Genomic DNA, 27822 nt, shown 5'->3' with positions numbered 1-27822 from the left:
CAGAACTGGTGCCAGTGACAGGTGGTAGTATTTGCTGACCACCGCTCTGTTGGCAAACTTGCGGCCGGTGGGCGCCTGCATGGCCTTCTGACAGTCTGCCGCCGAGACCAACTCCACAAAGACCTGCAGGAGGACACTTGCAAAGGTCAGATCTCCATAGAGTTGCGTTGTTCCCTCTGAGACAAGGATCCTGCTCAACCAGTGTTTGACCATCACCTTCCCACAGCCGGCCACTTCCACCCCGTGACAGGCCGCGGGATCTCGATGGACCTCACGCTGCCTTACTTGCAGCACTCATCCCTGATGTCCTCCATGATCTCCTCGTAGTCCTCGTGGTCCAGCAGCTCCTCGGTCATCACCATGTTGACCCAGACACAGCACCTGCGTGGGCAGGCACCCGGACACCTGCAGCATGACTGGGGTCTCAATGATGGCGGTCTGCGGAGGGGAGGCGACATCCACATAGTCACAGAAGGCGTAACCTTTGGACAGAGAGGTGGCGCTGTCCTTCACCAGGTTGAAGGCCTTCAGGGGCCCAAACGATGTCAACAGCTCCTTCGCCTAGAAGCATCCCGCAGGACTATCGTTTCAACGTTGCCCTCTACTGGCAGACAGTCGCACTGGACTTCAAGCACTCTCACGTCATATTCTTCTGTTCACCACACGGTGTAGGGCTTCTTCCTTCCGAGACATGGAAATCAGGCGCCTCAAAGACACGTCAGAAAGAATGCATCTTTTTTTTCAAACGAAGGTTCATGTGAAAGAATCGCATGAAACGTATAACAAAATGTCCAAAACTGCATTACAAATGGAATGATGACGAGGGAAAAATGATAATAGTCATGATAATAAAATGATAATAAAAAATAATCGAATCAAACCCAAAAAAACATCAGAAAAAAAGTATATTTTTCTGAATAAGGTAATAAAAGTTATTCATGCATTTCTGCTTGAAATGTCATATGTAGAGGAGAAAGGAGAAAAGTTGAGAAAATTGGAGTCAAATATTCTATTGCTACTATTATGAATGATATCAGTAGTATATTATGTGGCCCTGAGCTTCGACCTATGTGTGGTTGAATATATATATAAAATAGATACTAAACTACTAATAGTACAATTAGTACATTTAAAAAAAAAAACTGATTTGCACATATTTCAAATATATATTTAGCAGTATTGTATTATGTGGGAATACATTTTACTAAAGAAAATGTGCAATATCAAATGTTCGTAGCCGAATTATAGAAACATTCTTTATGATTCCAGAAACACCTTTCAATATATCATTATCCGTATTAGAATTCCAGGTAGATTGTATTTGTTAATAAAATGGGCGGAATATGAACGAAGTCTTGGTTCTGCAGCTGCTCAGGTGAGTTTTTGTTCGACATTAAATCGTGTTTGTTTGGGGGGTTTTTTTTTATTAACAACGTGACTGTCAATGATTGTGACGTGATTGTTTTGAAAGTTTTTGTCACGGCGCAGAATCGTCGAATTCTCACGTGAGCGAAAGTCATGCACCACGTGACGCGAGCTCAACAGCGTCACCTTGTCTGTTGTCGCTCAACTGCTTTTCGAATATTCTCAGGTGACAGCGCAGTGGAAAGATCCGGTGGATGGTGCTGATGCAGCGACAGAACGAGCAGAACCGCCAACTGACCCATTGACGACGACGCTCCAGCCTTCAAAATAAAAGACTCTGGTGTCATTTCACCGACGCAAGGACGATGTTAATCGATTCAAGCGTTTTTCTTTGGCTTCTAAACACCGTTATCACTGAAATCGTTTGGAAGCAGAGCAGAGACGTTAGTGGACACAATTTTCAAACGATCTCTTGAGATTGAAATGTCCAGCATGACTGTCGATCCGAGGGACACTCGTCCTTCATGTGACGAGCCTGGGGTCTCCAGCAGCTGGTGAGAACATTCTCCACCTGTCGCTCCTCACTCGACCACAACACACTTGTGACTCAGCTGCGCAGCTATAAAAAGAGCACAAATCCTGAGGAATTGCTGCGGCGGCCTGGGCCGGCTGTGTGTGTGAGGGTCCTGGGGCGAGCAGCAGAGGAGACGCGAGCTGGGTGAGTCTGGAGCCATGGTATTCAGGGGAGGTTTGGGGTTCACTTCCACTGCGTCATCTATAATCTGGGGCCGAGGCGGACGGTTCTGTGTGAAGGTTCTGGGACCAACGTGTGACATTGAGCTCCTGCAGGAGAAACTGGATCGGTTTATATTTAGAAGACCTGAGGATCAACAGTTGATACCAGTGGGTGCGTTGGCATGGAATAATGTGCGAGAATGAAGTGTGGACGACGCGAACAGGAACAATGAAATGTGAAGCCATTGTGTAGGAAAATATACCTCATGAATTATTGGAGACTGGAAGGTAAAATGATTGAATATTAATTTAAGTGAGACAAGTTATTCAATAAAAACGTATACAGTTTGACAGTGGAATGAATAAGATTTCAAATGCAAACGTACATGACTAAAACCATTTCATTTCACTGACTCCTATGTGACCAACGGGCTTTACCTCTTTGTGTCTGCAAACGAAGGACACGCCTCTGTGAGGATTCGGCTCCGTCAGATTCATCTGACTTGTGTCTTGTGTTTGTGTTGCAGACGTGTTATATTCGATGTTAACATGAGTGTAGAGATGGAGGCCAATGTAACGGTGCCAGAGAGCCTGTGGGTATGAAACCATCGGTTCCTCATCATCCATAAATCCATTTCCAAAAGTATGTTTGGCTGTGTAAACATACTGAACCAGTTCAAAACTCGCCTAACCCCAGTCATCCCTCAGACAACTAAGACACTCATCTTTGCCTCTGGCATCAGCCTCATCACCGCCTGATTCACCTGGACACACCAAAGAAAGTCATTGAGCAGGAAGTTAACAAGCAACATGTGTTCAGGAAAAACTGCAGGAGATGGACCCGACCTGGACCACCACCGTCCTGCTGGTGCCCTGTGTGGTTGTGTTGACGGCCGGCTTCTTCTACATCTACGGCCTTGTCACTGGCTTCTTGTCCAAAACATGTGTTCGCAACAAGGTGGTGGTTCTGTCTGACGCCACGTCCAAGCTGGGGAAAGGTGAGAGGAGTGTTGAAGATGAGTGCTGCTCCGTGATGCGATGGTTTTTCTTCTCCTCCGCTCCAGTATGTGCAAGTGTCTTTCACAAAGGAGGCGCCAGGTTGATTCTCTGTGGCAAGAGCTGGGACAAACTGGAGGAACTGGCTGAGGACTTGACAGGTTCTTCGGATCCCAGCGTGGTGAGTCTGTCGGGGGGAGTTGGCGTCTCGTCATGGATCGCTTCCTTCATCCCTCCATGGCCCTCAGACCTTCCCGCCAAAGCTGGTGCTGCTGGATTTCAGCGATATGCTGAGTTTGCCCGAGGCCATCGTAGATGTGCTAGACTGTTACGGCTGTCTGGACGTGATCATCCTCAACAACAGTCTGAAGGTCAAAGCTCCTGCCCAGAATCTGTCGCTGGAGATGGACAAGCTGCTTATGGACAACAACTACTTTGGACCGGCCACTCTGGTCAAAGGTGAAGCCCGAGAAGCCCGGTCAAGCTAAAGCTTCGTAACGTCCTGTTTGGCTCTGTGTTTCAGGAGTGCTGCCGTCCATGATGTCCAGGAGAACCGGTCACCTGATCCTGGTCAACAGCATTCAAGGAAAACTGGCCGTGCCGTTCCGCTCCGCATGTGAGTGCAGGTGTCCCAAATGTGAGGGCTCTATATGCCTGAGAAATTCTTCCGACTTCTGTTCCAGACGCCGCATCCAAACACGCCGTCCAGGCTTTCTTCGACTGTCTGAGGGCTGAGGTGGAGGAGTTTGGCATCTCTGTCAGCACCATCAACCACACGTTCATCAGCGCGTCAGACGCGACCGAGGCCTCCACCCGCAAATCCTTCTGGTCCTGTAAGGAAAGCTCAGTGGCCATTTCAAATGAGGAAGAGTTTGACTGTGCTCCACTCCTGTCTGTGTTCTCAGGGTTCTTCATCATGAGGCCTCACGGCGTGTCTCCTGGCGAAGCAGCCGCTGAGATCGCCAAGACTTTAGGCAACAAGAGAAAGGAAGTGGTGATCGCACCGACGCTTCCTAAAGTGGCCGTCTACGCTCGCTCCTTCTTCCCCAACCTCTTCTTCGCCTTGATGGCCGCCGGAGTGAATCACGCCAACGTCTCAGTGGCATCGTGACATTTGAGACAGAGGAGGAGCACAACCGATGGATTTTAAAGAGGGCATGAAAGCGTGACCAGAAATGGAGAAAGAGTTTGGTCTTTTAAGATATTTGAAATGAGTTAATAATTAAAAACTTATCACTGTGCGCACGAGCGTTCCTGGCGTGTTTGGCACCCTCTTGTGGTCAGTACAGAGAAGCAGATGACCCATGCTTGCTGTGCTTCCCATCGAAATGGCGTTGAAAATACCTTTCCGGCTGTCTGGGTGCACCTTAAGGACAACGCTTTCTCCTGCTTCATTCACTTCACGGAGCTGTAGTAGCTTGAGGGTGGAACACGACCGACTGAATCGCCGCTTCACGGTCTCTCCTGGCAGCGGGGCAGGTGAGCAGGACAGCCGAGTTCGAGCTCTTCGGCGCGGGTAGACTTTCACGCGAGGACCGCGGTCTCATTGCGGCCTGTGAAGAGTCAACGTTTGAAGACGAATAAAAAGTCTTGTTGCGCACACACACATATACGCATATATATATACACATATATATATATATATATATATATATATATATATATATATATATATGTGTGTGTGTGTGTGTTACTCTTGAGGCTTTGGATCTCCATATGTACTGTGTACATTTGAATTACAAACGTAAAGTTATTTGACGTGTTTTACGTAGATATTTTGTACATGATTCAACTTGGATTTGGTCTGCTTTAGTACTTCACAATGACATCTGTTCAGCAGCTGACATTTCTCCCCAGGGCCCCAGGATCAGGCAGTTCTGCTCTACAGGTTCACTGCGGACAAGCAGGTGGACCTCATGTCCACGTTTGTACCCGAGACCTTTCGGGGTCAAGGTGTCGCAGCGCTGCTCTCAAAGGTGAGATTGTCTTTGGCACGCATTTGAGAGATTGAAACATCAAACCTCACTCCCTCTCGGTGTTCCAGGCTGCCATGGACTTCCTGGCGGAAGAGGACCTGAAGGCTAACGTGTCCTGTTGGTACATACAGAAGTTCATTGATGAACACCCACAGAACAAGTACCAGGATCTGCTGCTGAACGACTGAGTCGAATGTCACCACAGAAACCTACCTCCTTCTGAACACTTGAATTTCACAGAAAAAAAATGGTCTAAATCCCAGGTTTGACGGGTTATAATCGAGACTGAAATGTAAACACAAACTTGTGATCAAAGACGGATCAGATCAAGTCTGACTCCTGGAGTACCGACCCGGAGATGACAGGCCTGAGTTTAGACCTTGTTTTAGAGGACATTATGAATACGTCATATACATTTGACTATGTAGCGGCGTTGATGGTTTTGCTTAATTTTAATAAAAGAAATGCAATTATACCTGCATGTTTCAAACACTGAGATCCTTGACAGCAGAGGGCGCAGCAGTACAGAGCCCAACACATCCTGATCGGACTGAGACCAGCACGTTTCCAGCCCGCAGTAAAACCTCTGAAGACGGTGATGGAATCTCTAGAGTGGCAGGTAAAGAAGTGATGCACCGTCTGATGCGTGTGAGTTTGGCAGTGGTCAGTAAGACACATTTATTATAAAAGACAACAGCATTGATAGAGGTGAGTCCCTTACGATCGTCTTCTGGTCACAAAGCCCTTATTCTGAAACAAGTGATGTCCGAGGATGTGTGTCCAGGTGGTCATGTGACCAGACTATTATAGGCTCAGGTTTGAAACTGTGAGAGTGGCCACCGGAGGGCGTCGGGTTTCAGCAGTACGCCTCTCCCTGTGGGTCAGGCGGGTCGTCCACCTCCACCACGTACGTAATCCCTGACGTCGGCTTGTGTCCATTGGCAGGCGGCTCCAGTGGTGCCTCTGCAGTCAGATACAGGTCCCACATCTGCTCGGGCAGATCCAGGTCCACCATCTTCTGCTTGACCAGCAGGCTCTTCTCGATGTTCCGCCGCTTGTATTTGAACTCGATGATCGTCTTGGTGTAGCGGTTCAGTGCTGTCACAGCGGAGGCCATGCAGGTGCCGAATGAGCTCCATGCAAGCCTGTGGTCAGGTAAATTCCAGGTTAAACGGTGGGGCGAGGAGCTTAGGTGACCAGAACAATTGTTGGGATGATGCCTTTCATGAAGAAAAGAAAAGCACCCTCCTGTCCTTCTCCACCAAACTGTGAAGCTGCGCCACTATTGGACCTCCCTTCACCTTCCTCCTCAGCCCAAACCTCTCCTGAGGGGTACGGGCCACTGCCGACTGACAACACTCCACAGCATATTCAGCCTTTTTTCTACTCTCTCATATCTCACTGATCTCTTGTTCACCCCTTAACCTGAACAAGATGTTTTTAAAATGCCTATTTTTTATCTGTTAAACAACAGTCAACACAAGTTTAGTATTACTTTCAAAACAAACTGTAAAACGCCTCCGTATTTCTGACACAGCTCAGTGTGAATTAAAGACTCATTGAAGGACAAAATCTCCCTCATAAATGGCTCTAGATTTTAGTGCTTTCTTGAGTTTTCATTTTTAAAGAAAAGGTCCATCATATGAAGATTTTTTTGGATGACCCTTCTACCATAAGACACTTACGCGTAGGACCAGCTGTAGTCCCAGGTCTTGGGTCTCCAGTCCTCCGGTCCCATGGCCACAGCCAGTTGAAAGATGGTGGTGAACATCATGTGAGCCACCATCCCACAGAGACCTGAGACCACAACAAGGTTCATAGAAAAACTGACTCGAGGGAACAACAAACTTAAAAAGTGAGTGTTAGAATGGGAATGAGGGTGAGTTTTGGTTTTTGCATCTTTCACTACCCAACAAAATATTATAAATAAATACCTGTGCCAACTTATTATTTGTAGGTTGGAGTTATAAGCCCAGCAATTTCAAGATTTTGAATGATGAATGAAGTCTGTTGGTCAGACCAGTTCCGCTCATAAAAGCCATGACTCAAGTCTTGACACTGTTGCTGCCCTTTAAAACTAAACCGCCGTCGTCTCCACGACTAGACGAAACAGTCACCATGAAAAGAACGTAAAAATAAGTCAGTTATGTTGGTGAACACGCAGTCATCTGACAGAGGTAGTGCGCTCTGACCCCCGCCCTCTCTGCTCCTTTTTTCCACAGCTGCCTTTCTTGGGATTAACTGATAACAACGGAGGGGGGGAGGGGAGGTTGGGAGCGCTCAGGGCGGGAGGGGGCTCCTGTGGGCAGGTCTTGGCACGACCCAAAACCGCTGCCCCAAGTCCAATCCGATTAGCGGACAAACCGGCAAATCCTCAGAGGCAGCGAGTGGACGCATCTCGCTGCTCCGTGTTCCAGCGACTTGCCCTGCCACGGACGTTGTGACCTGTGGCCTCGCGCACATGAACTGAAGGGCTGTCTGCATGCAACATACACCTTGCTGCACCCTGTGCATGACTCACACCGATGTCTTTGTCCTCGCTGCATTATCAATCCAGATACAGCCAGATTAAAAACACACCTAATCCACTCAGCGCTGACTTTACAGAAACCAGGAACAGAGGAAAAACCCTCTTTTTTTTTTTTTTTTTGTTCCCGATTCGTGGAAATCCTGTCACACGAGGGACTGGATGCTCAGTTTAACAACATTGTCCTTTACATGAGAGGGAAGGCATTCGGATTTGTTCGAAATAAAACAACATATCATCCAGAATATCTCATCAAATGTTTACATCCATTATTTGGAAAAAGCCTTTTCTTACTCAAGCTCATGGCACAGCTGGCATCTGCAGATTCTTTGATGTGAAACTGATCTCATCAACCTCCCGTATCTCCTTCTGCGCTGCTGTGAGAACAGCTTTTTTTATCATGTGACCCTACAGGCCTCTTTGTTGAGCTCATTCAGGTCTTTGACACTTTGGCAACCAAAGAGTCCCGACAGGACCCATCAGTCGGCGGGTCATCCGCAGCACACTCAAGCAGGAATGGCGATCACAATTCACAGCTGGCCAAAATAAGAGTCAAATCATTCAATAGAACGAAACTCTTTCATGATTTTAGAAACCACTACGCTGAGTGTGGAAGCTAACAGTCAAGCTTCGGGCCTCGGCTGGCAGGAGGCACAGAGCCAGTCAGCGGGAGCGCTGTAAACAAGCGCCCGAGCATGTTATAGAAGAGCAAAGAAGTGGAAAAAAACATCAGCCCTGACGTAATTCTCGCAATCACCTCTTGACTTTTTAAAATCACACTATATTTTCTAGAATATTTTACTTCAAGAAGTCTTTGTCCCACAAGCTATTGCTATTACTGCTGCATTCAAGTGTATTCTATTCTTCCTTGTTCTGTAAATTATTATTGTCATTTACAATCTCAAACCACTGTATTTCACCAATATAATTTTTCAATAAATCTAGATTCAAATGTTTCAGTTGTATGTTGTCACAAATTAAAATAAGAAAATGGGAATCAGCAAATCAAGGCAGTAGCTGTCATACACAGAGGCAAGACGCAGGATAGGAGCCAAAAGAAAATCGCATTTAAAGACCTTGTTGAAAGCATCCTTGCACTCTGTAAACACTTCTTTAAACAGAAATACCAGTTATCGCCTCCTCTCCACCAACTTCATTTCTGAGACATCTGTGCCACTAATTCCAACAACAGCGCCCACCAGGATTTTTATGTACGCAGTCTTTGAAAGGACAGCAGGGGGTGTACATCAGTCAATCAAAGCCAGGAGACGTAACCATGCCAACGCGTCTGCTTGCTGCAGAGTAACACAGCAGTTACCTGACAAAGCTGTGCACAAGGCGGCGAAGGCACTGAGCTTCAGCTTGTTCATGATGCTGAAGCAGGGACATTGCTCCAGCGTCATCAGGGCACCACCCATGAAGAGAAGGGAGAGGTACAGCGTCTCTGCCACGATACACAACCAGAGGACGCCTGGACAGAGAGAGACGGACAAGATTGATTCAACATAACACGCGGGGCAGTGGAACACTGTCAGGGTTAACCTGGTGAAAAAAAACATCGGGGCATCACAGGTAAAGAAGTCACCACTTTCATCAATAATCTTGGGCATGACTTTCCCAAACTTGAAAGAGCCCAGTCCGCTGCTTAAGCCACATGATGTTTAAGAGATTTTTACCCACAGTTGGGCCCAAGAAGTCAAACGTTTTTGAGATCATTGGATGTCCAGTCCATCGACTTTTGGCGAGTCTATCAGACTCAACTGTCTTTTGAAGTGCTGTTATCTGGCAGGAAAATTCAAGGCACCTATATTTTTTTTATTATGTGACACCATGTGACTAAGATGGAGTCACATCATAAAAAATTACAATAAAAAATACTATAACTGCGTATTCAGCATGAACACTGCCGTGTTCCTTCTTGCCATCTGAAGGTGTTTTGAAGTATGAATGTGACTGACCTCTCTCGTGCTCCGGGGCTATTTCGGAGAAGTCCCGGCAGTCGAACCCTGTCAAGTATCCAAAGAACAATACAGAAGATGAGTTTTGATCCAACAACAACAACTCAAGTTGAACGAAGACTAATTGTGTCATCTTTTCAACACAAACACGGTTCATATTAGACCTTCATATTCTCAGCATCACTTTCAATGAATTATGTGGATCTATTGTGGCGAAGACAATGAGGCATTTGATACCTCCTGAAGAGCAATGCAGTGGGACCAGGACAGAAAAGACAGGTTTTGAACCAACACATGTGCTCCACTGACTGCTCCAACCCGACACTTGGTCTGGATCCAAAATGTCTTGGAAACGTTGAGAGAGCTCCGATAATAGTGGTGGAGGTGTAGACCGTGATATTTTCAGTCGTCACAGAGAGCTGGAACTATCTCCAGGTTAGCAACAAGCATACCTAATGCAGTGATTCATTGCACCTTACTGGTGGAATGTGGGATGAACAAACAGCAGCAGCAACGTTCCCCTGTCCTCTGTATTCAGCTGCTGACAAGGACAAAATCACCACCAGTGTCAGTCACAGCACACACGGCATAATCGGGAGCCACGCTATGAACTCGCAGAGTGAGGACGGTTCTGTAGTTATCGTAACACCGAGGCAGTGGTTTCAGATCAACACTCAGGTTATTGGATCACACCTGCTCCTCAATGTTACCCAACAGAATACATGAGAGTTCCCTCTTAAAGTGTCCTGTAGACAGCTAAAATGTATTTTGTTTACATGTTACCCCGATGCGAAGAGTGAATGGGACTGAATTGGACTGGACTTCATTCATCCTCCCAGTTTGTCATGTCAGCAATAAATTCCATTTAGGGTGTGTGGTGGAAACTTGGCAGGAGAACCAGTCTGTTTGGTGGCAGAAGCACTGGATTACCGAATGCAAGACCAAAGAATGACACGAGAGGACTTGTTGGCACGACGGATGTCGTAACACCAACTGTGTCTCCAAGATATGGAAGGCTTGAAGGACAGAGTTTATCAACAGAAAGATGGATGACAAGAGGAGTAAAACTTCACACACACAATAGGTTATTGTGTGCCGAGAACAGGTGACAAAGATAAAACGACAGAGGACATATGTCGTGGGAGAAGGCTTTCCTAAACCTGACCCAGAACATTTTGGATGAATGGGGTAAAAGGTCATTATGATGGTTATAAAAATATAGCTGAAAATAGCAGACTGTTCCAGATCATAGTTTTATCTTGACCTTTCATGTTCTTGCTCAAACAGGCAAAATGTTTTCAATATTCAGTTGAGATTATCACTTCAAATCCGGATGTTATAAAACCAGCGACACGTGTTGGGGAGCTCACCGTTCATGTCAGCCGCTTGCTCACAGGAGAAGAAGATACCCGTGTGGAACTTCCTGAGAAGGAACTTCTCCTCGCCGGTCTCAAAAATGTACTGGACCAGCCTGGTGTCGTTGACGTTGGAGCTGTTGAAGCGGATGCAGAACCACTGCTTGACCTTCAACGGCGGCCCCGTGCAGAAGGGTTTGGCCACTTTCCTCGTCCCCTCGCACCAGTAGCTGGTGGTCACCGCTGATAAGGCAAAAGCAAACGCCACAAAGTTGAGCGTGAGCGCCAGAGAAGCCCGCCGTCCACGCTCCAGCCTCATCGTCCAGGCCCGGCTGGATGAGACCAAATGAAAAGGCAACTAATCCTGGCTTTCGATATGTAACCGCCGTGTTTGGCTGCCCAGCAGATACATCAAATCATCATAATCTGATGGCGAGTAGGAGACTTCTGCGCAGCCGGGCATCGCCACCTTGGTGGGACGACTCAGTCTCTCCATCTGATGACACAACGGCACGGCAGCCAAAAGACTTCATCACTCCACCCCTTCTACACATCTTTCTAGTCAATAGCATCCATTACAAATGGCAAATTACACTCCAGACGCTCTCTGCACGTTGATTTCTAAAAGATTACTATGATCTCAGATTATAATCCAGAAGAAGGCGGTGCTTTTTTTCATCTATGTGGCATTTCATGTCAAAACCAGCTCCCTGTCTTGTAAACAGTAAAGATTGTGTGGTGTGTGTGTGTGTGAGTATTTTTTCACAGTCTCCCTCTTCTGCCTGACTCATGGACACCATCCGACGTGTTGAGAGTAGAATCTCCCTGTAGCTTGTTCATTCTCAAGTCGACTTGTGTTACTGTTGTTGTACGTAAAGCACTTTGGTCAGCACCAGTTGTGGAAATGTGCTATGTAAATAATAATTGACCTTGACCTGCTGTGTAATTGTGCCTCAAGACCTTTGAAGTGAAACGACAACTCAGTGACATTTGTGTTTCCTTCAGATTCCTAGAGTAGATTCAGTGAGTTTGATCATATAAACATGTGGTCCGCAATTCAAAAATACTACCAACAAACCCAGCTCAGATCGCTTCACTGATCCTTTCTTTTAACTTGAGATTGTAGTTTGTCTGTTTGTTCAAAAGGTTAACAACTTTCCCTCACACCCTGATAATATTTATCATCATCATCATATTCATCATTTATCATGTTTGCAGCGCTTGTTTGAAAACGGCTCACAGAGTTCGGGCGACCCAAATAATTCCTCCAAACACAAAAGATTATAGCGAACATTAGCTGTGATGTAACCCGATGTAAACAAGAGCAAGGTCCAGCGTCGCTCCTGATGAAACAATTATTCTGCTGTGTATGCGCTCACTTGATTCCAGCGTTTAGTCGGGGCCAGATGGAGCGTCCGCTGGGATGCTCACTAATTCTCGACAACCAACCAGAACGTTGCATGACAATGGAACAAAACACGATGACAATCTGAAGACTACAGAATGATTTGGGGGGAAGCTTAACCTGATTTTGAGGCAAGGTGGATCTGCTGCATGCAGGACAGGCACTCTGGGATTACGTTAATCTGTTGCCGTCGCAAAAACCACAAACTTGTGTTTCTACTATTTTCAATTCATAAACAAAAGCATGGTGCAAAGATGAAGTGGGAGAAGCAAAGAATCAACATACAGAGAGTTTTGATGTAATTCAACTCACTTTATTATGGATGTCTTTTGAGGCCATCTTTGGCTGTGAAGCAGGTGCCACAGCACAAGACCAGGTCATAATGTTAGAACATTCTCCTGTGGTTGCAGTCACTGTGCCACCTTGTCCAGTTGTCCTTTGCTAATATAACAGACAGAAAGAGAGGAGGTTACAATGTGACAAAAGGTAGATGTTTTCAAATATCATGAGCAGCTCAGTGAAGCTTGTGATCAGAGGAATCAGGGAGCAGAAAAATGAAACAGCGATTCAGCAGGAGACCGGACCTCCTGGGCGCCCCAGTCTGTGCCCACACTACAGTCGACTGCCAGATGTTCTTAATCACAGTTTTGGTCACCTGTCGCATCTAATCCTCTGTGCCTCTTTAAAATCTTGTCGCCACAGTGTTTCATCCTCTTAATCAGCTCGACAGCTGTCTGGATTTAAAGAGTGATGACTCTAATCTCATTTGCCACTTTCAGAGGTTGCCACGGCGATCGGGAGGCAGATAAACAGGCCGCAGAGGTCTTCGCTCCCACCAGACCTCCGGCAGAACCACCAAGATGGGCAACACCAGAAGCAGCGCTCTTTCCAAGGAGCTTCTGGATGAGCTCAAATCCAACACAAAGTATTCAGAGGCGGAACTTTGCACCTGGTACAACTCCTTTCTGAAGGAGTGCCCCAGTGGGAAGATAAGCAAGCAGCAGTTTGAGAGCATCTACGCCAGCTTTTTTCCCAATGCGGACCCCACAGCGTACGCTCGCCACGTGTTCCGGAGCTTCGACACCAACGCAGATGGCACACTGGACTTTAAGGAGTACATTGTTGCCCTACACCTGACCTCAGGTGGGAAGACCCTGCAGAAGCTGGAGTGGGCCTTTGCTCTCTATGACGTGGACGGGAATGGAACCATCAGCAAAAACGAAATCCAGGAGATTGTCCGGGTACGCGAATATTTGCCTTCACACAACTGAAGAGAAGAAAAAGAAACAAAAAAACGACTGTTTGTCAAAATAAAATGTCTGTCTGGAACTGTTCCAGTCTTATATAGTTATATAGTATAATTCATTTAACAAATGTAATTATTGCTAAAACTAGTATTACAATATTTACCAGAATATTTAAAATATATGATTTCATAAAGTCTAAAATTAATCAAGTGAGGAGATTCATTCTCCATCAACAGTCTACATACATTATTAAAATGTTTTTCTATAATTCTATGTCTTATGAAGATCATTTACATGGTCATAACTATTCATCATTTTTCACTTTTCTTCATATCATTTTTTTATCATAATTTTCATATGATGTCACATGATAATTCTCTTCCATATATGAACAAGTAATCCCATTCTAATCCTGGTTAGATTAGATAATAGCAGTTACGACACTAGGTATTGTTACTTATTACTGGAATCAGTAATCCATTTGAATAAACAACAACACGATGACGCAACAGTTTCATAATTGAAATGAATCTCTAACAAGCTGCTCTGTTGCAGTCAATATTCAACATGATTCCAACTGGCGACCAACAAAACCTCCCTGAAGACGAAGACACGCCAGAGAAGAGGGCGGAAAAAATCTGGAACTTTTTTGGGAAGAAGGAAAACGGTGAGAAAGTCCACACTCAGGAAGTAAAATAGGCAACGTCGATATGAAGCGTGAAAGACGTATCCGTGACAAGGCGGCAGTATATTTCAATAGGATAAAAATGGTCCTTTGCAAAACAAAGCTTTTAATTTTAAAAAATTAATTTACTGTATGTTTTTTTTTTTATAAAAAGAGCTAAAAGATTAAGCAGTTCATGACTGCAATGCCACTTGGGTTGACCCAACAGAAAGCTTCTGCACCAGGGATGTTGATGGTTTGACCTGAGGACAGGCCCACTGGTGATAACGCTGTCACTCAGAGCCAGGATTCGCAGTTCAACATGGAGGACGAATGTTCCTGTTAACGTTAGTTTGTGTTTACATCGAGATTTGCTCTCCAAATCAGCCATGGGGCTGATACTGCTACAATAAAAAGCAGAGAAAAGAGACAAAAATGTCTTGTTCTGATTCAAAACCATTCATTTATACTTTGGAAGATGAGGCTGTGAAAGTTCTGACTGTGTACCGAGTGTGTACCGAGGACTGACCTGTTGGCACCCTCTGGTTTCTTATCAGACAAGCTAACAGAGGGAGAGTTCATCCAGGGCGTGATGGACAACAAGGACATTTTGCGTCTGATCCAGTACGACGAGCCGCAGAAGATCAAGGAGAAACTGAAAGAGAAGAAGCAATGAGCAAACGTCGTTCCGCCGTTGTTGACCAACTCTTGTCTTGTTTTCAGGCAGCGCAGATTACAGCTTGATTTTCATTCTTGTTCAGTAAAACATGTTGCAATAGCCGTTCAAATAAACAGTTCTATAACTGGAGCGTTACTCTGAAAAGGCGCGCCACACACCCCGTGATGCAACATCAATACAGGCCTTCAGCACGCACGAAGCCTTTCTCCGCCCTGAAGAGACATGAAGAGAAACCCAACCTCGCTGACCACCACCCTGCACCTGGACAAGACGAGGACTGATGCTAACCAGCAGGCTAACTAGCTAGCGCTGATAACGGTGCATACACACAAGCAACAAATATGGCATCTTTCATAACAGAGCAGGGACATTTCACAAGTACACTCACATGAATGCCAACCAAAAAGTCACCTCAACAAAGTACCGTCATACGAAACGTGTCGAGTTTCGCTTCGCAACCATCTCACGCGCCACCTCTGACGACACCCCGCGGAGCGCGAGCGCCACCGTGTTGCATTCAAGTTACAAAAGAAAAACACGGAAAAGTCAAAAATACGGGACCAACACCGTGGCAAAATATGATTAAGAATAACCTCTGTACTGACTGTCTAGACATGCTGTGACACATCTGTGTGCGTGTGAAAGGTGTGAAGAGGTTCAAATAATGGATTTTTTTTTTACTTCCTTCTGTCACCCGCTCTCATTAGTGTGAGAGCAGCTTAGAAGAGAATTAGGCTCAAGTTAACATCCACCTCTCAATCCTATTAAACACTGGAGGTCAGTGGAGATAAACAACATTTCACCCTCGTGGAGGCTGTTTCTGTCTACCGTGGGTTCGTTCTTTGTTTGACAGTGTAGCCATTAGTGCCACGGTGCTCCGCAGCGCGACGTCAGCTTCAACCTCAGGACTTAGTCATAATGAAACTGCGCAGCGGTGCAAAGTTCATTCTTCATGTAACCAAAACACTGAGCGTTTGTGGTCCACCTGATTAGCGAGCCACCTGTTCACCCTCCCGCCCACCAGCAATACACACTTGGTATGTTTGTTTCTCTCTTTAATAGAATGAACCAGGAAGCCACTCGCTTACATAACCACAACATCTTAACTCTCCCGACCGGCGTCCACGCTGGAAGGTCGGCGGCCTCCAGCTCACGACAGAGATCACTAACTCAACCATTACATCATCAGGGACACGAGCTGGACATTTAGGAAACGACAACGACGAACAACTATTCAATCCACGGACTGAAAGAAAACAGAATGAAAGACAGAATCAACAGTAGAATGTCAAGACAAGGACGCACGTGCGAAGACACTGTACATGCAGGGTCGTTCGCCTCCTGCACTGATCGACCGATCACAAACCGACTTTACAGAACTATATCTTCGTGTCACCTGACCCCAGACAAACAGTGCTCAGCTTTCTGGAGTGAAGGAGATGATTGTGATGATGTTTGGATTGTTGGGTCACTGCTGTCATGTCTGCATGGGTGGCGAAATTCTTGGATTTCAAGTGTCAAGTTGCTTTTTTTTTAGCACAGCTATTAGAGAATTACTTAAATATATATAACATTATGAACAGAATTAGTATTAAATTACGATTAAACGAGCCCATTTGTAAAAAGAAAATAGAAAAATGAAGAAAAAGAAAGAAAATCCAGAAAAAATATACATAAGACAAAACAAAACTAGGCTTTCCAACAATTAAATCAAGAATAAAAAAAATAATAAGCTGCCTTGGATGTAAATTCCGCTATATACTATATAGTTATTTAATTTAGATACCGTTTTGAGTTTGGAGTCTATTGTGTGTATAATGCTGCATGAAGAAACTGAAAGAGACGAGGTTCAGAGCGGCTCCTTCCCCTTCACACAGAGGCGTCTGGTCGCGATGTCGTGAGACCGTATGAGACCACCAGGTGGGGGAAGGACGACACTTGGGTGTGGGAATGTCTGTGACATCAGTCCCCACGTTCTGGCAGTCAGACATGTCAACTGATGTCGGCTAGTTGATTTAGAGTTTGGACCGGAACTCTTCCTGTCAACATCAACACAACATGATCTCAGCTGATGGCAAGATACACCTTTGTACAAATGTACAGAAAAACATTCCAGGTTTAGGCACTAGAGGGCGAGTCAGTGATCCAAACTGCACCTGGCCCGTTGCACTGTGAAGGGTGAGCTTGTGCTCTTCAAACTGAACTCGGGTACGACACGGACAACACGTCCACAGACTGCAGCTGGCCGTTCACGACAACACACCCACAAACATGCATTGATCCATCAAGTCAGAGCCGCTGGAGAAGACAGACTCCTTCTGAGGTCCGCTAAAATGGAAAGAAAGGTCAGCAGTTATCTGGCTTGTTGCTTGGCTGACTTCTTCACTTGACAAGGACAAGACAGCAGGAGGTGTCCACTCGGGTGAATGCGGGTCATGATGAGGTTAATTGAGAAGGAACATGCTGGTTCTGATCCGGTTCTGCTTCCTGGTGCTCCGTCTGGTCCGGTCAGCGGTCTGAACATGCACCGTCCCTGGATCCGTGAGTGGACACTGACGACAGCTGGTTTCAGGTCAGATCCTCTAGATGTCCAAATCCACGGGCCGGACCTCGCCGGTCTTGTGTTCCTTGACCCAGAGTTCTCGGTCCTTGGCGGGGTCCACGGACTGAAGCAGCTGATCCACCGGCTCCACCGTCTGGAGTGAAGACACAGGTTCAACATGTCACACTGCAGACTAAAGATCGGCCTCCAAGAAAGCAAATAAAAATAATAACAGGAAAATACATGAAGAAAAGCAAATGAAGAAAAACAAAAACCACAAATACATGCACATGAACAAGACAAGTGAAATGCACAGGAGGTAAATAAACACATTGAAATCAGGAGATTAAAATTAGATTAAACAAGTTAACAGATACAACAAAGATACATACAAGAAATGCTGAAGTCACAAAAATACATCATATACATATAGAAAAAAGAGCAAAACAATAAAGCCCTTCACAAAATATAGTAATTGTAACTAAAAAAACAAAATAAAAAAACGATATTGGAATTATATTTAAAACAAAAAATACATGTATAAATTGGATAATTCACATTATATCCATTAAAAAAATCAAAATCTGTGAAATAATGACAATAAATATTCCCTTTTTAAATTTAAAAAGGAATAACATTAAAAATACAAGAAGAAATTTGTTTACATAAAACATAAAAATAAACAGAGTAAAATAAAACATTTTAACAATCAAAGTAAGGAAAATTATGACCAGGAAGATAAGAAAATAAAAATTGAGAAAATCGATGTATGAATGCAGCTAACTAGAAAAAAAACTAAATCAAAACAGTTAAAACTTAAAGAACCAAGTGGACGGGGGAATCAAAGGAGTCAAGAAAGACTCACACTCTGGTTGAACATGTCAGTCTCGTGTCTCAGCGTCGTGTACTGACGCAGGTGCTGCTGGATCCACTCGATGCGTTCCACCTCCAGCTTCTCCAGCTCCTGTCGACGGCGTCAGACATCAGACACTCCACAAGTCAAAGGGACACGGTGAAGGTTCATTCTACCATGGTGCTGGTGACCATTTCCTCGAACCACTTGCACTGAGCCTGGTTGTACAGATCCACACAGCGCATCAGGTCGTCTCCTGAGGACGAAAAAAAAAACTGGATGAAGAGAAGAACCTCCCAAGGAAATATTTTCAGTCTTGAATGAGTTTCATTTCGTCTTCTATGGATGTCTGCAACCTCTATATTGACCAGCGGAGGGCGCCAATGTACAAGGGACTCAAAATGAAGTTTCGTCGTGGTCAGACAGACTCTGCCAGCTGATGTCCATGTCTCAGTACAGCGGGACAATCAAAATGTATGTTTGGTGCCCTACTGGGTTATGCTCCATGGCGGCACAGTTAAGACCCTGTGGTGACCTCTGACCTGCTTGTGTGGATTTCCGTCGGGCTTTTTTGATGTCCTCTTCTGTCTTGTTGCTCAGTTTGATCTCCAGCTGCTGCGTCTTCACCTCCAGGTCTTTCTGTCTGTCGGCCAGAGCTTTACGAGCCTGCACACGCACACGCACAGAGCACAGACAATGAGCGGTGAGTTTAATCCTCAGACTTGCTGTTCCTCCCTCTATTACACCGGTCCTCACTTCTCTTTCCTTTCGGCTGCCGACACTGATGCCGCCCTCATCCCCTAATCTGGCTCTAATCCACATCATCCAGACCTCCCTCTTATTCTTCACTCAGCCGAGGTGACAGAGAGTGAAAGTACAGAGGTGGTGAGCCCCTAAGCCGTGCGTCGCCACTGATACCAGGAATGCTGCTTCCCAGTGTGTGTTGCATGGTTCGCAGCAGCATGGTGAGACACGGTCTTGTACACAGTGAGGTGTGAGAGTGAAGTGTGGCATTAAACACAGAGGACCACCACGGTGCAGCACCCAACAACATTAAGAATGGGAAGCTGCGGCGAGTACTCGCAGCTGAGTGAGATCCAAGAAGCTATGAATGTTTTGCTACACAGTAGGTTTTAGTCTAACTTCAATATCAGTTCGAAGTGAACCATTCATGAAACACTGCAGCATGTTGACACCCAGCGAGGAGCGTGGGAGGTGCTGGAGCGTTACGTAAAGTGTCTAAAAAAAGAGCTGAAGCACTTCAGGGGCTCAATAAGTGTTGAATGAAAATGAGAGTGGGCTCACCTTCTCCACGCCGCCATAACGACTGGCCAGCTGTTTCCTCAGGTCAGCGATGTGGTGGTCATACTTCTTCAGGTCCTTCTTGAAGTGCTCTCCTCTGAACGTCAGCAGGGGCTTCTCCACCTCTGAGTGAAGCTGAGGGAGGAACAGATGGATGAAGAGGTTAAACCCAGTCAGCGACTCCTGTCCACACTGTATAGCTGGGACCGTCGGTTTGGTGTCGCCACACAGACAACTTCATGACAATCACACTACCACTTGTGAAACTTTCAATTTGTGAAAGCAGAGCGACTGTTCTGACCTTGTTGGAGAATTTTAGATGAACTTCAGCTTCATCGTGGAGACTTTTCTTCAGCTGAGTCCAGGCTTCACCCAAAGTCCTTCACAGGAGAAGGTCAAGTCAGATTTGTGATGCTATCATGATGAACAAGAACCAGGTGGTCATAATGTCTAGGTTCATCTGTGTCCTTTTTAACAATCACTCTGAAAGAGGGGACGGCCTCCTGACAGCCGTCACAGATCTCACCCTTCTTCCTGAGCGGCCAGAGGACTCAGAGACAGCTTGGACAGATTCTTGGCGTACTCCTCCTCAATCTTTATCCTGCAACACACAGATGACACGTGAGGGAGCTGCGCGAGCGACTGAAGGCTTCAGCGGGGACGTTAATAACATGTGAGTCTGGGGTGTGGGAGAGAAGCTTCACGAATCATCCGTCTCCGACACATCATGTCTTGACTTGATTTATGAGCAATATGAGCTTATACAATATGAGCAACTCAGGTCCCTCTCACCTTCTGCTGAGCAAATTCATGACAATACGTAATAAACCATCACGGTCACCCGTGGCTTGTTGGGATAGTTACCTCTCATGGATGAACTCGGCCATCTCCTTCTGCATCTGCTTGCCCTTCAGCTGCTTCTGCAGGATGACCTCCACGCCCGCCACGGACGTGGTGCCCTGTGGGTCTTTCTTGTCCGTCTACCGAGAGAGAGAGAGGAGGCGGTGAGTCACACCCCGCCCGCACAAGTCACGCCACGTGGGCGCGTCAATCACCGAAGGGCGTCTTGTTGCATGTTGAGAGGTTGTGACAGAGGCACAGCGTGTTACCGAGGGCAACCGAGGTGTTGGCCTTATTCATCACAGCAGGTCGGCCCGAGAGGACGAAGGATTTGGATTTCAGGAAAACAATGAGCCCTACTCTAGTCCAAACCAAATTTAGCAGGAAGTTGTCCAGACGCTGGAATCAGCGGAGGTTTCAAAGGCTGACTGTGTTTACAGACAGGATCGATCGGCTCTGAAACTAATCGAAATCTGAGCAGGTATGATGTCACCACTCCAGGCAGAGTTGAAGTGGATATGACCATGACATGTGTGGCAAGGTGGAAGAACAAAGTCCTGCCGACTGAGACTCCTGAAATACAAGTGATGCTTCGTTTTTAACTATGATAGCATCCTTATGCTAATGGCTACACTGTAGTGCAGTGAACACGCAATGTGTTTAGTGGTAGGTCGAGCCCTTGAACTCACCCAGAAGTAGTCACAGTAGCTCCATTCATTGGGCTTTAGCAGCTGCTGCTCTGGACCCTCCCCTGGCAGCGGGAACGTCACACAGTTGATCTGGGACAGAGGGAAGAGACTCAGTCGAAGGACCACAACCAGCCAAAGCATTGAACGGTTCAGGAGCGGTTTCAAGGAAAGTCCAAAGTCTGGCTCAGGGGCCAGTGGCATCCATGGATCAGATGTGATGTGGGTCGGAGAACATGTGTTTAGGTGTCTTACTTACCCTGAAAATGAAAATCATGAGTCATAGTGATTTTTAAACAAGACTTGTACCTCTTGTTCGTTGACATTGCTAAAAATCGATCCGGGCTCTGAATCTGGAGACATGGAGCTCCAGACCTGTGCCTGCGCCAACACGGCGAGTGTCATGGAACCTGCTTTATCTGAGCAGTGAAAACGAGGACAGCAAAGCGTCCACGCAAATTTGGGTCATGCGGATGAGCCAGAAAGGTCACACACGAGTAAGCACAGGGAAGTAAAACTGACCCAGATGCCTACAAACACCAGCAGCAGATCCAAACGGTCGGGGTCCAATTAGACACGGGACTGCGGTTATGTAACGTTTGGCATGAGTAGGCGCCCCCTCCTGGCAATGAGATGCCCCTCCGAGTGCGGTTCACTCGCTCACTCTGTTCACACGATCACCACAAATGAAGCAGCTGGAACCAAATGTTCAAGTGAGTCCGAACACAGATGAGCCACGAGGAAGGTAAACATGAGAGGAGAGAGCGGGAGTCAGACGAAGGTCAACGCTGCACATATGGTGTCGGAGCCACAGAGCAGGAAGACATGAAAGCTTCAGCATGATTGATTTCAAACATCTCATGATGAGACACTTTTGTTTCTAATATTTCATTTGTCATGCCTCAATTAAATGGAAAAAAATCTACATAAATGATCAGAAAACTACTGATTTTATTTTTTGATAGGCAGATACAGTAGTAGATAAACAAACATTGCAAGCACTTCTTGCAACTTATTTTTTTTTCTTGAATGAATGTTTTAATATAGAGAACAATACTACTTTGAAATACAAATTGTACTGAATAGTATATATTATTTTAAAGAAAATCAAATTCATACTGGCTCATTTATGTATTAATATTTTACATTTTACATTCATGAATATTTTTTGGAAAATCTTTGCGGAAGTCTGTTTTGCTGTCTATACAATATGCCTTGCATAAAAGCTGATCCAGAAATACGACCATGAACAGAGCTACTGGAAAGCTGAACAGCAGAGACGGCAATGTACTTCATTAAAACTCCAAAGCATTAAATATCAGACGCTCTTGTCGACGCTGCAGCGTGACCTTGTGGGCTTCTGCATGTCCACCGCTGACGTCGGACAACACAAACATGAGTCGCTCTGGCTCTGTTACATAATCTCGTAAGAGCCAAACAAACGACTCCTCGCACAGATAAGCAGATTGATTCAGTCGAAGCGGCCGCTCATCACTTTGTTCATTTTCTGGCCCACAGATCATGGTGATAGTCACGGCTCTCCATTACCGCAGCGCCGCATCTATCACGTTGTTTATCTCAGCGATGATCTGAGCAGTCAACTCCTCCGCAAATTTTAATGTCCATTATTTTTATGTGCCAGATCAATGTGGAGGTCGAGGGAGTGTGTGTCGACACGTCTGTCGTTCGCTGAGTCAGAAGCCGATAAAAATCCGTCCCGGCGAACGAATGACCCGTGAGACTCGACAACTCTTTCTTCAACATCGATTTCTCTTCGGAGCGTTCAGGAGAAACACTGTTGCTAGGCAACTAATTACTATGCCGCCTTACGTCTGTGTCACATATTGATCATCAGAGCAACTGTCACTGCGCCGTAATTCACTGGCTATAATGCCTTCTGATGGGCCAAAAACTCCGGCTAACGTTGCCGATGAATAGCATTAGCATTGCTGCGCTAATGGCTACACTGAGGTAAACCCATTACCACAGTTCCAACCGTTCAGAAATGTTATATGTGGAGATAGAACACACCGAGTCTCTTCCCGATGACATAACTCCTCACATGGTCATCTCGAAAGCACTTTCTGCTCCTTCCTTTTACATGAGCAAACGAAAGGGTGAGGGTGAAGAAGTTCTAGTTCGTTCATAATTCTTTTTTTTATGCACTGCCGATAAGAATACATATCGAAATTTATATCATCTATTTAAGAATCAAAATCTTAGCGGTCTATTTTGATTGAGAAGTGATAAAAAAAAAATTGGAGTTGGGTAAAACTGGATCTTACATTAGGAGGGATGAGCACATTTTGGCTGCTCCTCACACGCTAAACTACCATGTTAACACACCATCCTCCACGTTCATCTTCCCTCCATCTCTGCCTCCAACATCGACAGCTCAGTCAGAGCGGCGCCATAGCAACAAGTCAACATCATGAATGTTTAATCTGCAGGAAAGCAGACTTGTTGAAGGTGAGAAGAAGGTATACACTCAAGCTAGCCAGGGTCCGACGCTGGTGGATGATGGCGTTGCCATGACAACTGTTGTGTAACAAGAGTGCAAAAAAACACCTTTTCTTCTTGTGACGTCAGGATCAATTCACCTGAAGGCTAACACCCAGAATTCACAGTGAGGTTCCCAGAGCTTTTTCTGTTGTCGCCATGGAAACTGCTCTGGCTGTATCTCTCAGGTCTTTTTCACAGCCGCCAGACCGACGGCTCCCGCATCTGCTGCAGGTCAGAGCCCCCTTCTCCCCCTGTTTCAGTGAGTCTGCAGCCCCTCCGTCTGTCCGTCTGTCCTCACCTCGGGTTCGTCTTGCTCACATCAGGAGATTACATAAGCTCAGTCTGGACCAGGTCCAGGTGTGAGCCCCAGTCCTTGATAGTAACCTGACACCTGAGCATGAATACAGATGAGAGACCCTCGGACTCAGAGGGAACCCCTCACGCAAGCTGGAGGATGACGGAGATAGAGAAGTTGACTACTCACAGTGGTCTTGGTCTCCTTCACCTCCTTGATCTGCCTCTTGGCCGGCGACACGGATCCAGGAGCCTGTGGAGCGAGACAGGAGGGATCATCAAAACTCTCTTCGGTGTCAAAGCTGGCTTCCATCATGGTCCCTCTCGCCTCCTCCTGCTCGCTTCTCTGGAAAACACTCCTGTTTTGTCCACACACACCGATCCACTGCCGAGTGGAGATGCGGTGGGGGTGGGGGGTGGGGGCTTGGAAGAGGAGGAGGAGGGTTCTAGTGGGGAGGTGTTGGCTGTGAGAGCGTGACGAAGTCTAGCCTCCGGTGAAGCTGCTGTCAGACCCGTTTTGAGGTTGAAGGCTGCGAGTGGATGGATGCTGTTTCTACGTCGAGCATCCAAAAAGGCAAAGTGGAAAAGAGACAACGGCAGCAGGAGAAGAAAGAGCAGGAGGATTTATTTACATGCACCTCCTTCCCCAGAGAGAACAGGGGGGAGGAGGAGACGCTGAACGTTCAGAGCAGAGGAGGGCAATTAACGTTCGCCCGGGGCCGCTGGCGAAGCAGAGGTGGAAATTAATTTGACAAATAGTGCAGCGAGAGCTCGATTAGAAAACACTGAAATAATACTCACAGTCAAACATTTCAATACAGCGTGTGTATGACTGTGTTCCTTAGTATTGTCACTGCTATTCATTTATCCATATAAAACTCTCTCTCTCTCTCTCTCTCTATATATATATATATATATATACATAAATTAGAGTAGTAAATAATAGTGTGAAAAACATAATGAAGACACTATTAAGGATTTTTTTATTTAGAAATATGGGTCGCATTAAAATAAACGGAAAAATAGCAAAAATGGTAATCATAAGTGAAATCTACTAAAATATTTCGAAATTCATATTAAGAATAATTTACTAATTACATTAGTCATAATTAAAAAAAAAATCTATATATTTTGTGTAGAATGCAAATAAATAAATAAAAATACAAAAATTAGGGGACACCCCAGAGAAGTCTCCAGTAAATCACATCAAGCTGCACACACACAACCTACTGACAATTTTCAAGCATAATTTAACTGGGAGGAGATCTGTGAATGCACAAACACCACACAGTAAGGAGAGAAGTTCAATCCAAGACTTGGGTCAAAGCTGGACCATGATCTCATTATCATGAGAAAGAAACTGATCCCAAGCATGACAGGAAATATTCATCAGACAAAAGGGAAAAGAAGTCATGTGAAGCTACACGATCAAACACGCTGCTATCGACTGATCATGAAAGGTTAAAGTTTGATCAAATGAGTTCAGTTTCTGCATGCGAGGACCCTGTGATCCGACCCACTTACACCCACGGCTGCTAAAATTGTCACACCAGCAGGAGGCGCTCTTCCGACAACAAGCCCAGCTCACCTTTGCTGCCATGACCAGATCAGTCCCAGTCCAGACGGTTTTGAAGTCAATCGACCGGTGCCGACTCCGAGACATGGAATCCAGACCCATATGTCCCCCAACTGTCCAGGATATGAGACGGTCCTGCCCTGCTCTGTAATTAGTCACATGGTTTGGCATGGGCACAAAGTTGGCGCGGATTCATCGTAGCGAAGGAAGCGACCCTGCTGTTCAGGCAGGACTGAGTGTCGGTCAACAAAAAGGCTTATTAACCAGCTGCCAGTGTATGCTACACAAACATGAGTCAATCGATGTTGACGCTTCTTGGGACTGTTATGGGAGGAGGATCGGCACCTCTTTCACTGATGTCTGATATAAAGAGTTGTGAGGGTTTAGAGCTTGAGTGAAGGATGTGACGGACAGAAGAAAAGAGAAAAAACATTCTTCGAAAAGGCAAGCTTGATGAATAGCACCAAAAAAGCTGGCTATTTAGCATAAATGCTAATGCCTGTAGGACGTTCAACTTAAAACACACATGTTAAGGAGCTTTCTGAAAATAAATAAAATCCATAAGACATTCAGGACATTGAATTACACACACATTTTTGTATTTTGAATTACACAACACAACAATTATTTTAAGGGTAAAAGTGTACATTCCAGGCTGTGAACTACAGCATTAGCATGCTAGATCCAAACGAAGATTTACAGTGTGCAAGAAAGCTAAAATGGCTAAAGACGCGCTGATAGAAGGTTAAGATGATGGTTGAACACAAAGATAGTCCGTTTGAGTTGGTTATCTGGGCACTACTGTCATGATCGCTACTGTTTCCCCCTTCAGCTCATAAAACAAAACACGACAGGTTGTTAGCATGGTTGAAAGTCAGAATCAGAGGTACACCGTGTACACCGTGTTTCGGTTCGTCTAGTGTGAGCTTGCCGATCAGATCACCACACAGATTGTTCTTGTGGTTTCTGGCAGGTTAGCGCTCACATATTGCTGGCCATCATTAATGCAAACGGGCCTCGGGCAGCCAACAGCCCTGGATGTAGCGAACGCTAACGCTCTCTCACTGCCTGTGATTCATGAGCTGTCCGCTGGCTGAATATCACATCCGCGGTCTATCGTGACGCAGCATGACCCTGAGGTCAGGTTTCTGCGAACAGGAAGCAGGTTTTTGAGAACCAATGAAAATAGCGACGCAGGTCATTTAGGTAAGGGCTAATAACACACCAGGCTAGCGTTGACTCAGACGGGTACACGTGACAATAGCCCACCTACACTCTCCACACAGCGACAAGGTGACGCCTGCTAGGAACACAAATTCATGGAATAACATCTATTTCCTGTTTACATTAGGGGAGCCATTGCAAATTTCGAGGTGGTGAGGACTGTCCCACTTTCAGGGGGCTTAACTGGGAGTTCCCATTTCCAACTGGAATGCACCATAAGTGACAGCGAAAGAACATTAGTGGCAGTTTCCACCATCACACAAAGCTTCAAGGGCTTCTCAGCTAAGGTTCAATTTTCCATGGTGTTCTCAGTTGGACAATTTTTGGTCAATCATTTAGCTCCGAATCTTTCCATTTGAAACTTGATGGCTTGTCGCGAATGTACCTGAGCAGGACTGGAAGAAACTGAGCTAGACTGGAAGTTTGCAGGTCAGATAGCTGAAGCTTCTTGATGTTCATCTACTCACTTTGCCTGAGCAGAGGCACCAGAAGCCCCCTCTAAAACAGCTTCCTAGAAAGGTCAAAGGTAGCAAACTCTCGATGACGAGTCACTCCAAGTTCAAGAGCTCCTGAGAAAATGACTGCAACCTTCATCCTTCCTGGCTGCAGCCCGTCTGGAGGAGGAAGACTTTCCCTGGTGAAGGGAGAACCCCACTCGTCTGCAGCTTCTGACACACTGCCTGCAGTGCACGGCCTCCCTCCTCGCTTCTCTTCCTCTCCGAGCGTTCAGGCCACATGCCAGCCGCGAAGAACCATCTGCTAACCGCTGCCACGTCGTTAGCAAGCTCGCTGGCGGCGACAGCGGCACGTTATAAAGCACTCATTAAGAAAGGATGGGATGAGATCCAGCAGCAGGAACTGATGCCCACGCTGATGGAGAACAGCGTAAAATTGACTTAAGAGGGATTTGATGTGGCACTTGAGAAGATTTGGGGAAATGTGTCAGTGATGAGTTTAGCTCAGTTCAGCTCGACCGTCCCTTAGATATGTGGGAATAAAGACCAGGTACAGTCAAGTTGACTATAGCATCTGTATGTGCTGTCACTGTTGTCACAAATGTTAATATTGACATATCAATCATCAATAATTATGTCCC

At 45.9% G+C, this 27822-nt stretch overlaps 5 protein-coding genes across 13 annotated transcripts; 3 read left to right on the top strand and 2 right to left on the bottom strand.

Moving 5' to 3' along the window:
- Nucleotides 1–1560: 1560 nt before the first annotated feature.
- LOC128750704 (germ cell-specific gene 1-like protein) lies at nt 1561–11455 on the bottom strand. Of its 4 annotated transcripts, none has more exons than XR_008413191.1 (7): nt 10928–11455; nt 9558–9605; nt 8918–9070; nt 6758–6869; nt 5123–6217; nt 2947–4649; nt 1561–2864 (listed from the first exon to the last, which is right to left on the bottom strand). XR_008413191.1 is itself a non-coding variant. In XM_053851144.1 (5 exons), exons 1-5 carry the CDS (start codon nt 11229–11231, stop codon nt 5929–5931), a joined length of 906 nt encoding a protein of 301 aa, XP_053707119.1. In that variant the 5' UTR covers nt 11232–11455; the 3' UTR covers nt 4798–5928. The 4 variants fall into 4 exon arrangements, 1 of the variants encoding a protein (XP_053707119.1); XR_008413192.1 differs by having other exon boundaries at nt 1561–4649; nt 5123–5187; nt 5549–6217; XR_008413190.1 differs by having other exon boundaries at nt 1561–4649.
- LOC128750691 (dehydrogenase/reductase SDR family member 7C-B-like) lies at nt 1633–4336 on the top strand. 5 transcript variants are annotated; one of them, XM_053851124.1, is made up of 8 exons: nt 1640–2083; nt 2628–2697; nt 2921–3098; nt 3165–3277; nt 3345–3555; nt 3620–3712; nt 3780–3929; nt 4002–4331. In XM_053851124.1, exons 2-8 carry the CDS (start codon nt 2650–2652, stop codon nt 4205–4207), a joined length of 999 nt encoding a protein of 332 aa, XP_053707099.1. In that variant the 5' UTR covers nt 1640–2083; nt 2628–2649; the 3' UTR covers nt 4208–4331. The 5 variants fall into 5 exon arrangements, with proteins under 5 accessions (XP_053707098.1, XP_053707095.1, XP_053707099.1 ...); XM_053851120.1 differs by having other exon boundaries at nt 1634–2083; nt 2921–3277; nt 4002–4335; XM_053851123.1 differs by lacking the exon at nt 2628–2697 and having other exon boundaries at nt 1633–2083; nt 2921–3277; nt 4002–4335.
- On the top strand, nt 4401–5584 carry LOC128750727 (protein NATD1-like). Its single transcript, XM_053851177.1, has 3 exons — nt 4401–4575; nt 4954–5072; nt 5141–5584. Exons 1-3 carry the CDS (start codon nt 4401–4403, stop codon nt 5258–5260), a joined length of 414 nt encoding a protein of 137 aa, XP_053707152.1. The 3' UTR covers nt 5261–5584.
- gas7a (growth arrest-specific 7a) lies at nt 11007–27822 on the bottom strand. 2 transcript variants are annotated; one of them, XM_053851109.1, is made up of 14 exons: nt 25515–27822; nt 24117–24179; nt 21134–21223; nt 20469–20584; nt 20131–20205; nt 19906–19984; nt 19608–19739; nt 18845–18968; nt 18479–18558; nt 18315–18413; nt 15296–17603; nt 14758–14883; nt 12630–12758; nt 11007–11155 (listed from the first exon to the last, which is right to left on the bottom strand). In XM_053851109.1, the coding sequence occupies exons 1-11, from the start codon at nt 25671–25673 to the stop codon at nt 17490–17492; spliced, it is 1131 nt and encodes a 376-aa protein (XP_053707084.1). In that variant the 5' UTR covers nt 25674–27822; the 3' UTR covers nt 11007–11155; nt 12630–12758; nt 14758–14883; nt 15296–17489. The 2 variants fall into 2 exon arrangements, with proteins under 2 accessions (XP_053707084.1, XP_053707085.1); XM_053851110.1 differs by lacking the exon at nt 25515–27822 and having other exon boundaries at nt 24117–24538.
- Nucleotides 13071–16506, top strand: rcvrna (recoverin a). The gene is made up of 3 exons (XM_053851173.1): nt 13071–13558; nt 14120–14231; nt 14786–16506. The coding sequence occupies exons 1-3, from the start codon at nt 13178–13180 to the stop codon at nt 14902–14904; spliced, it is 612 nt and encodes a 203-aa protein (XP_053707148.1). The 5' UTR covers nt 13071–13177; the 3' UTR covers nt 14905–16506.

Source organism: Synchiropus splendidus, chromosome 19 (assembly GCF_027744825.2).
Source record: "Synchiropus splendidus isolate RoL2022-P1 chromosome 19, RoL_Sspl_1.0, whole genome shotgun sequence".
NCBI classification, from domain to species: Eukaryota; Metazoa; Chordata; class Actinopteri; order Syngnathiformes; family Callionymidae; genus Synchiropus; species Synchiropus splendidus.
This window is presented reverse-complemented; position numbering and strand designations above follow the sequence as displayed.

Bases quoted from the DNA above. Each gene is read 5' to 3' on its own strand.
- LOC128750691 (XM_053851121.1), top strand. From the start codon at position 2,650: ATGAGTGTAGAGATGGAGGCCAATGTAACGGTGCCAGAGAGCCTGTGG. The intron at 2,698-2,920 runs GTATGAAACCAT...ACATGTGTTCAG, and splicing joins CGGTGCCAGAGAGCCTGTGG to GAAAAACTGCAGGAGATGGA. The intron at 3,713-3,779 runs GTGAGTGCAGGT...CTTCTGTTCCAG, and splicing joins CGTGCCGTTCCGCTCCGCAT to ACGCCGCATCCAAACACGCC.
- LOC128750727 (XM_053851177.1), top strand. From the start codon at position 4,401: ATGCTTGCTGTGCTTCCCATCGAAATGGCGTTGAAAATACCTTTCCGG. The intron at 4,576-4,953 runs GTGAGCAGGACA...ATTTCTCCCCAG, and splicing joins CTCTCCTGGCAGCGGGGCAG to GGCCCCAGGATCAGGCAGTT. The intron at 5,073-5,140 runs GTGAGATTGTCT...TCGGTGTTCCAG, and splicing joins TCGCAGCGCTGCTCTCAAAG to GCTGCCATGGACTTCCTGGC.
- LOC128750704 (XM_053851144.1), bottom strand. From the start codon at position 11,231: ATGAGGCTGGAGCGTGGACGGCGGGCTTCTCTGGCGCTCACGCTCAAC. The intron at 9,606-10,927 runs GTGAGCTCCCCA...GATACTTGACAG, and splicing joins GCAAGCGGCTGACATGAACG to GGTTCGACTGCCGGGACTTC. The intron at 6,870-8,917 runs GTAACTGCTGTG...TTGTGGTCTCAG, and splicing joins CTTGTGCACAGCTTTGTCAG to GTCTCTGTGGGATGGTGGCT.
- rcvrna (XM_053851173.1), top strand. From the start codon at position 13,178: ATGGGCAACACCAGAAGCAGCGCTCTTTCCAAGGAGCTTCTGGATGAG. The intron at 13,559-14,119 runs GTACGCGAATAT...GCTCTGTTGCAG, and splicing joins AAATCCAGGAGATTGTCCGG to TCAATATTCAACATGATTCC. The intron at 14,232-14,785 runs GTGAGAAAGTCC...GTTTCTTATCAG, and splicing joins TTTTGGGAAGAAGGAAAACG to ACAAGCTAACAGAGGGAGAG.
- gas7a (XM_053851109.1), bottom strand. From the start codon at position 25,673: ATGCCAAACCATGTGACTAATTACAGAGCAGGGCAGGACCGTCTCATA. The intron at 20,206-20,468 runs GTAACTATCCCA...TGTGTGTTGCAG, and splicing joins GCCGAGTTCATCCATGAGAG to GATAAAGATTGAGGAGGAGT. The intron at 17,604-18,314 runs GTGAGTCTTTCT...TCTTCACTCCAG, and splicing joins CTGACATGTTCAACCAGAGT to ACGGTGGAGCCGGTGGATCA.